General features: G+C 58.6%; 1 protein-coding gene and 2 non-coding genes across 3 annotated transcripts in view; 1 reads left to right on the top strand and 2 right to left on the bottom strand.

The window, feature by feature from the left end:
* LOC104074244 (scavenger receptor cysteine-rich type 1 protein M130 {ECO:0000250|UniProtKB:Q86VB7}-like) overlaps positions 1-2,314 on the top strand; it is a gene marked incomplete at its 3' end in the record, with an annotated part of 8,448 nt that extends 6,134 nt beyond the window's left edge. Inside the window, exons 10-13 of the mRNA XM_009574304.1 lie at positions 535-645; positions 1,373-1,468; positions 1,886-1,969; positions 2,166-2,314. Of these exons, the coding sequence (XP_009572599.1) occupies positions 535-645; positions 1,373-1,468; positions 1,886-1,969; positions 2,166-2,314 (440 nt within the window). The remainder of the gene's footprint in view (positions 1-534; positions 646-1,372; positions 1,469-1,885; positions 1,970-2,165) is intronic.
* A 3,582-nt stretch (positions 2,315-5,896) lies between these two features.
* TRNAA-CGC lies at positions 5,897-5,968 on the bottom strand. The gene has a single exon. It is a non-coding gene; the product is annotated as a tRNA-Ala (tRNA).
* A 2,548-nt stretch (positions 5,969-8,516) lies between these two features.
* On the bottom strand, positions 8,517-8,589 carry TRNAF-GAA. The gene has a single exon. It is a non-coding gene; the product is annotated as a tRNA-Phe (tRNA).
* Between the last annotated feature and the right edge of the window lie 253 nt (positions 8,590-8,842).

Here is an 8,842-nt window from a genome sequence, read left to right as displayed (position 1 = left end):
CAGCCTCAGGGCTATCCCCTGGGCTGCCTGCGCCATCCTGCCTACTGCCCAGAGCAGAGGCGCTGGACCCTGTCCCGGCCTCCCTTTCTAGCACTACCGGAGAGGCAATTTGGGTGGGATGTGCCAGGGACATCTACAGACACACACACACAGTATGTTGGGGAAGAGGTTCCCCGGTACCCGCACACCCACGCTCTCAGCCCAGCTCTCCTTTTCCTCCTCTGCAGCTACACTCGGGACAGCAGCATCCCCACCCCGAGCAGGTAATTGGTCCTCCCGCTGGGGCTGGATATCCCCGGGGCCAGGCTGTGCCCCACAGCTGGATGGAAGGGGCTCCTTGCTGGGGTGTGAAACTCCCAGGAGGAGGCACTGGGCTGGGGTTGGGGAGGATTTTAATTTACTCAACAGAGTGGAAGCTTCCCCATCACTCACCCCTGGTGCTCTGCACCCCCTGCTGCCTTGTATGATGGGAGTCAGGAGTGGTGCTGCCCCCACCTCTCCCAGGCCTGGTGCTGCCCCTTCTTGCCCATGCAGATCCCACCCGGGGCCGTTTGACCAGCAGCGGGAGAGTCTCAGTGCCCGTCATCATCTGCATCATCCTGGGGGCCCTTCTCTGCCTGCTCCCGGGCCTCCTGGCCGGGCAAAGTGCTACGTGCCAGGGCTGGGCACAGAGGTGGGTCCTTCCACAGCGGTCCCAGGGGGAGAAGCCTGCTGGAAGGGCTGTGGGGTGCTGCGGGCTGTCAGGCACAGGCAGAGCTGGGGGGATGAGACTGTGTGCTGCCATCTGTCTCATGCACCACCCCATTGACTGCCTGGCTGTGGGGCACAAGCAGCAAGGGGTGGAGAGAGTCCAGAGGCGGGGGGAGCTAGTGATGGGGTGAGAAGGGAAATGGCAGAGTGGGGATGGCCAAGGCTGGCAGTGCTCTGGGTAGTGCTGGAGGGGGCTCTGGGGCAAGGGAGATAGCAGGAGGAGCATGAGGCAGTAGGGTCCATCTCCGTGGTGTCAGGCCCCCAGGCTGTCCCTCTGCCCAGCCCTGCCCACCACCCGGCAGGACAGGGGCCCTGCTATAGACCCATGGGGCAGCTCCAGGTGGAGAGGAAACATGGGAGCTGCTCCAGGATCAGACAAGAGAGGCATGACCCAGGGGCCAGAGGGGCATGAGCGCTGTCTCCGAAAGAATGATGCAAGGGTGACGCTGCCCCAGATAATCTCCACAGCAATGTTGCCCTCACTGGGGATGTGCCTGGACAGCACAGTTGGGCTGTGCTGTCGGACCAGTCCTGGGCTGGCCAAAGGAACAGATTTGGGGGAGCACAGTGGGGTCCCATCCCCCTCTGCATTTCCCTGTGCCAGCCCTGTCTCTGTCCACAGGCTCCAGGAGAGCTCAGGAGCTCTTCCCCGAGGCTGTGTATGAGGAGATCGGTTACAGCCCAGCGTGGGAGAAGCAGGAAAAGTTTGGTCGCTCAGGTGGGTGTGGGTCCTCCCTGAGCAGGAGGCACATCTGCAGGACCCTTTCCCCTGGCCCCAACCCAGGGCTGATCCCCTGAAGCCCCCCAGGCTATGGCTCCTGCAGTGCTGGGGCGCCATGTGGTCTGTGGGGAGAGCATCCAGGTCCTGGGCCCGGGAGAGGAGCTTCCCCCCAACCAGCTGGACAGCCCCTCTCTTCCTGCACCCAACGTGACACCCGAGGAGTGAGGGAAGGGGCTGTCCTAGGGCAGCTCTGGGAGCAGCTTTGAGACAGTGTTTGTCCCAGGGGAGCAGGGTAAATTCCCAGCCTTCCTCCCCGTGCAGCCCCAGTTCTGTGGATCCCCCTTCCCCCACAGTGCTGACCATGAGGCAGGTCATTGGGGCTCACTCCATAACACCCGCTGTGCATCTCTCCAGACTCCTGTTCAGAGGAATCCCCGACCCAGCTGCAGCCCTACCCTGGGAACACCGAGGAGGAGGATGGTCTGAGATCAGCACCAGGTAACGGAGGCAGGAAAGGGTTGATCTCCCTGCAGACATGTGATAGACAGAGGTGCCACTGAGTGTCACCGTCAGAGATGGGGAGGACATGGTGTTGCCAACACCAGTGTCTCAGCCCTCTGTCCCTGTTCATCCTCCCATCCTCTGCTCTGCAGGCCCTATCTTCTCACGGTCACCAGCTCCCCTCTCCTTTCAGATGTTCTTGTCCTGCCCAGAGGTGACCCAGCAGATGGCTATGACGATGCCAGGGAGGTTTCTGACCCTGGGGATGATGCTGCCCCTGGGCAGGGAGCTTGGGAAATGCCCAGGGCACCAGAGGAGGGAGCAGGGCCCAAGGATGCACTGGTGAGCGCTGCTGGTTCCTGGGGTGCCATCCCTGGTGCCACCAAGTCTCTACCGTACTGACACCCAAACCTCCTGGGAAGGGGGAACCTGACCCAGGAGTTTTTTCCTTGGAGGGACTGGGCGTGGGAGAAGGAGCTGAATGTGGTGAGGAGCAGGGAGAAAGGTGATGTACAGACCCCATGGGACCAACTGCAATGTCCTGCCTTGCTGCTTGCAGGGGGTAGCCTATGCTCCCGGAGAAGTGACGGGGTCCCTGCAGCTGAAGGAGACACCTCATCCCTGACCCTGGGGAGCATGGGCTATGATGATGCTGAAGAGGTGTCTCTGGCACATCCCCGTGAGGACACAAAGGCTGTGACACCAGAGCTTGGTATGCAACAGTCCCTGAGTCCCAGGCCAGGAGAGCCCATCTCTGCTGTGCAGCTGGGTGCAGCCAGGAGGGAGGAGAGGTCTGTGCAGCTGGGAGAGCTGTGAGCTGTGAAACATCTCCCTTTACCATAGGCAGCAGAAACCACCTGGAGTTTCCTCTATCTTTATTCCCATTTTTACACTGTGCATCCATATTTGTTCTTATGAAAATTCTGTGAGGGTTTTGACCCAGAGCTGGTGCTTGCGGGCCCAGGTGTTGGGTTGTCTCCCTGAGTCTGATCAGGGGGAGCAAAGACCAAAGACACTGTGGTAGGGAAGGGGCACGTCTCAGGGACAGCAGGCTTGGGGTCAGGCTGTGGGGCTGCGAGAGCCCATGGTCCCTGGGGAATAATCCTGCTGACAGAGGCATTTCCATCCTGCTGGCCACAGCCAGTTTCTAGTCAAAATGTCTCTCTAATAGGTCCCGTGACGCACCCCAGCAGGAGCACCCGTTTCCTCACCCTTGGGTTTCCAGCTGCTCTTTCCCCCAGGCCCTGCCCGGGCCATGCTGGGCCCACAGTGCAGAGGCCATAACAGAGCTGCCGTGTCAGGGTAAGCCCTGGGCTGTGGCCCCACAGAAGTGAGCCCTAAGGTGGCTGCAGTGCCCTGAACACCCCAGCCAGCCCCAGGGGACATCATGGCCCATGGATTACAATGGTTAAGAGGCAGCTCTGCTCCCCACTGCCCCAGCACAGGGTGCGGAGCCACTTTCTGGGACACGTGGGGCTGGGATTCCCTCTCCTCATGCTCTGCCAGTGCCCCAGTTTCCATGAGCTGTTCCTGCTGTCTTTGGCCCTCGCAGACCCCGAGCGCTCTTGTCACAGTCACAAAGCTGCCTTCTTTCTGAGCAGGGGCTGTAAGGCCCCACAGCAGCCCTGAGACTCCCTTCCCCTGCTCCCCTCCAGCCCCCACCCTTGTCCTCCTGCTGCCTCGCCCGAGGTGTCAGTTCGGGTTTGTGTCGGGGCAGTACTTGTGTGCAGGTACAGAAGGGATGGGAGCAGGGGGCTTGGGGGCACCTTTCCCTCAGCACTGTTGGAGGGCCAGGGGGATGGAGAAAGGATCCCCACGAGACGTGTGCGGCAGCCAAAAGCCATGGTCTAGCCCCTGGCCTGGAGAAGGGCCCATCCAGGAGGATGCTCATGTGGGAACGTTTCCATGGCAGAGGAGATTTTGTGTCCCTCCCCTAAAACAGGCGCTGCTGGGAGCTGAGCAAGGTTCCTCTCCCTTGGCCAGGGCTTTCACCAGCCCCAGTGCCCATGGGCAGAAAACCCTCTTACACAGAAGCGAGGCAGGGAGAAGGCTTTGACACTTGGGCAGGACCTGGAGCCCAAACTGCCCTTCCTGCTCCTGCTGGTGGGTCTGCACACCCTCCGGCTCCTCCCTGAAAGGCTCCTCTGCTGCAGGCTGGAAGGTGTGTTGGCTCCCTGTGGGGAGTTGCTGCAGCTCAGTACTGCTGCAAACAGCAGGATCTGGCCCTAGAGGAGGAGAGGGGAGGCGGCAGCTGTTGCCAACATCCTCTCCCACTTCATCATCGTCCGGTTCCCTGTTGGGAGCTACTCCACCCCTGGGGTGACCCTGGGGGGAACTGGAGGAAGCCCAGGCTCCCACATTCCTCTGCTCCATACCCTGGAGCCTTTTTGCTGGCAGCCCCTATGGGAGAGCAGCATTCCCAGGGTGAGACTCCCACGGTGATGGGTGACATACATGGGCATTACAAACACAGCCTACTTCCCCTGGAAAACTCCCACTAGGATAAGCTCCAGCCCTGCATCTCAGAGAAATATGGTATAAAAGTGAAGTAAAGAGGAACAGGGGAGTGTTATCTTCTGAACACAGGATGGTGGGGGCCTATGGGCAGTATGGACATTGACCTGCAGACTCAAGGTGCCCCAAGTGGGGACTGGGGAGAAGAGCCCAGTGCCTGTCCTGTGCCACCTCTCCACCAGCTCTGCCCTCCCACAGGTGTAATATTTCTCCCTCACTCTGGCACCTGGTAAAGGTTTGCCTCCTATTCCTCGTGGAGATAAGCCACAGGCCTGGGTGTGCTTGTGGGGCAGCACACCTGAGCAGAAAGAGCCCGTTTCATGGCATTTTGGGACCTGAACAGTCTGGCCCTGCAGGCTGGGTCCATTCTCTGCAGCAAAGCAGGATTGTCACTGTGCCCCAGACCTGTGGTTTCTCCTGCAGCTCCTGAGGGGGGAACTGAGGGCGGTCACAGAGAGACCAACTCTCAGCACGGCTGCCCCACGCCAGGCAGAGCACAGCTGGGAGAGCAGCCTTATTTCTCTTAGTTTGGGCTCACCATTCCCAGGTGCTGGGCACCCTGCAGTGAAAGGTGTCTCACACCCCATTTTTGTTGCGGGTGTTTTTGCCAGGGGAGCAGCCGAGGCACCATCTGGCCCTCCCCGCCTGTGCACAGCTGTGGACAGGCCTGTGCCTCCCTGATCCCACTGGCACAGCGTCGACAGAGACACCAAACACCCCAGGAACAAGAGGTGGGCACCGGCCCCACCTCTGCAGCGCTGTGCCTGACCTCAGCAGTTCCAGGTTCCCTGAGCTGAGGCTCTGCTCAAGCCAGCGGTGATGGTGGAAGAAGGACCTGGAGACAGGGTCAGGGTGAGAAATGTCATTCCTCCAGCTGGGAGTCCCACAGTCCTGCCCAGGCTTGTCCAACTCAGACACCCCTACCTGCTGGCACAGAGGGGTGCTTCCCATGTGGTACGGGATCTCCACCTGGAGACAATCTCAGACCCTTACCCCTGGAAAGCCACCAGGGCAGTGTGGCCCTGGTCCCAAAGGACACCTGGGCTGGACCAGCACCCTCACACCACATCTCTCAGTGCAGCCAGAAATGATTGTAGTGTGCTGCTGACATCTATCCCCTCCCTGGGGTCTCCCCACAAGCACACTCTGCTGCTAAGCGTTGTCCCTGGGCAGTGGGTGGGGTGGGTCTGTGGCGCAGGGCAGTAACCGGAGCTCGCCTCCAGCACAGCTGCCTGCTTCTCCTCCAAGAGGGGACTCAGCAGAGGCAGTGCACACAGCCCTCCCACAGCTCTCCTCACCTCACAGCCAAGCCCCGAGTGGGCAGGGCAGGCCCACAGGGCCTGGAGAGGACCAGCGCCCAGCTCCAGCCCACTCCTGCCTGAGGCTGGGGAGTCAGGGCAAAAGCACCCCTGGAGATGCTGGGGATTGAACCCAGGACCTTCCACGTGCGAAGCAGGCGCTCTGCCACTGAGCTACATCCCCTTGACACCTGCCAGCAGGAGAGACACTCTCCTCCCGTGATGTGTCTATGACAAGCACAGCCTTGTTGTCCCCTGCGTGCCCAGGGACCCTCTGCAGAAAACAGCACTTGAATCCTTCTGAGATGGCGGAAGTTGGGACTGCATCTCTGCTGGGGTCTGATCCTGGCACAGGGCTGCACTGCAGAGCGCTGCCCCTTCAACGTCTCTGCAGGGCAATGGGTCAGGAGAAGGCTCTTGCTGCGGGTGCTGCTCCCACGCTCTGGCCCACTCCAGGATGGGTCAATGAAGAGGAGAAAACCCCTTCCCCTGAGCTTCCGCTGCCACCCAGAGCAACACCCCTCTGTGCCACATCTGCCCCTAACTCCACAGCAGAAGCAGTGCAACAGGGTGAGGGAAATGCCCTCCCTGGATTGACGTGCCCCCAGGCTCCGATGGCAACCCAGGGCATGGCATGGAAGGGACATGGAGGCAGAAATCTTATACACCCTCCTCCAGGCACCGGGCCTCCCCCTGCACCCCTCCATTCCCCAGCCTCCCTGCAGGTGAGTTGAACGACAGGCTTCCATCTCCATGGGGCTGGGGATGTGGGTTGGGCTCAGGGACCTTCCCGTTCCTTCAGCACTGATGACTGTCCTGACAGCAAAGCAGTGCCCTGGACAGCCCTGGCTGGGGGTCTCTGTGGCAGGGTGGGTGAGCATGTGCAGCTGTTAACTCAAAGGTTGATGGTTTGACCACTGTAGTGGTTTAACCCAGCAGGGAGCCAAACACCACACAGCTGCTCACTCACTCCTCCCCCTGCAGTGGGACGGGGGGAAGAATCAGAAAAAAAGTAAAATTTGTGGATTAAGATAACAACAGTTTAATAGAACAGAAAAAGAACAGAAAATAATGATGATACCAATAATAATAATAATAATGATAGAATATACAAAATAAGAGATGCACAATGCAATTGCTCACCACCCGCCAAGCAATGCCCAAACAGTGACCGCTACCTCCTGGACCATGCCACTTATTTATACACCGAGCATGACATCACATGGTATGGAATACCCCATTGGCCAGCTGGGCCAGTTGTCCTGGCTATGCTCCCTCCCAGACTTCTGTGCACTTGGCAGAGCATGGGAAGCTGAAAAGTCCTTGACTAGCAGGGTACTTAGCAACAACTAAAAACATCAGTGTGTTATCAACATTCTTCTCATACTAAATCCAAAACACAGCACTAGGAAGAAATTTAACTCTATCCCAGCTGAAACCAGGACAACCACACACAGGGATGGTGTCCTCATGGTGGTACAGCTGGAGCAATGGTGTTGCCCAATGCCATAGATTTTTCCCTGCTGAGCCCCTATCTAGCAGAGACGGTTTAGCGGAATCAAAACCAGACCAGTCACTGTGAACTTCTGGAGTCGTTGAGTGGAGTTAAGGGGATGGACTGCTCATCTATTCTGTTTTGCATACGTGGCCCCAAAGCCTATTCTCGGCAATGACTCTCCCGTTCTTGCTCAAGAAAGATCTAGAAGGACTCTTTTGGAGCAGTGATAATCCTGCAGGCACTACCCCTGCAGCCAAGCATTTTCAAGCTCGTGCTCAAAGCTGACAAGACAGTAACTTTGCTTGGACAGACAGTCTCTCCCTCTCCCCTACCACGCACTTGCACTCAGTCACGACAAAAGCCAAACTTCTCTGGAGGTGCCTCCCTGAGGAGCCACCTATGAGGCACCAGAACTGCACAGGGTTAGAACATGCACGTTGCTGTGGGACTATAGCCCAGTATGTGCCATTCCTTGGCCTGACTGGGGAGAGGCTGAGACTGGAGACAGAGGGAGATGTCCTGGGTCACAGCTGTCACTGTCTTCCTGATGGGCGAGCAAGGTTCTGTAACAGCAGGAGGTTGCAAGAGGGGAGCCCAGCAGCTTGTTGGAGCTCATGAGCAGGTCTTTCTTCCTCTGTGCAGGGGCTGATGGCTGTGAGGGGCTGCAGCTGGTCTAGATGGTCCAGTCTGGTGGGTGAGTATATTTGGGCATGGCTTTGTCATCTGTCCTTGGCACATCAGAGGTCTTGCTGTGACAGACCTCTGGAGGGAGGATGCTGCCATTCGGGCCTCAGCTCCAGGGAGTGCGTCTCCCTGGGACTGGGGGGACAGAGGCCTCCCCGATGGGCAGTGTGTTCTAGTCTGGGTACTGCCAGGCGAAGGTCCAAGTGAAGGATGTGTGTGAGGAGGGGAGCAGTCTGTGCACCATCAAGAATGACAAAGAGGAGAGAGACAAGGTCTTTGCAGAGACCCCACAAAGGAAAGATCCCAGTTGCTGTGGAGCAGGGAAGGAGCAACAGATGGAGACCACCCCAAAGAAGCACTGAATATAGAGTCCTGCCCAGAGGGAGGCTGGGGACTTGTGGTGCGAGAGGAAGGCTCCTTCTAACCCGCAGATCTGCAGCTACAGTGCAGGGGCAGTGCTCTGGCAAGAGGTGAAGGAGCAAGGAGGGTGAGGGTAGGCTGGAAGAAGGCAGATAGATAGGCTCTGCAAAAAACTAAGGGAGGAAACTACTGCAGAAGCCCAGGGTTGAACCAGGGACCTTTAGATCTTCAGTCTAATGCTCTCCCAGCTGAGCTACTTAAGCCCTGTTCCAGCAGCCCTTGTCCCAGTTCCACCCCTGCCAGGCAACACGCTGACACACGAGGAGCATTCCTTGGGGAGGTTCCCAGGGAAAAGCTGTTCCCAGCCCTGGGCAGAGGGGACCTGGCCTCTCCCTGCCTCCAAGGCCAGGTGGGCTCCAGATTTGGGTGGATGCCAGCTTACACTGGGCATGCCAAAATGTGTGTGGGACTTTAGTACCAACACGACAGTGGCAAAGCAAGTGGGCAGGCCAAGCA

This window comes from Fulmarus glacialis, unplaced genomic scaffold (genome assembly GCF_000690835.1).
Source record: "Fulmarus glacialis isolate BGI_N327 unplaced genomic scaffold, ASM69083v1 scaffold17163, whole genome shotgun sequence".
NCBI classification, from domain to species: Eukaryota; Metazoa; Chordata; class Aves; order Procellariiformes; family Procellariidae; genus Fulmarus; species Fulmarus glacialis.
This window is presented reverse-complemented; position numbering and strand designations above follow the sequence as displayed.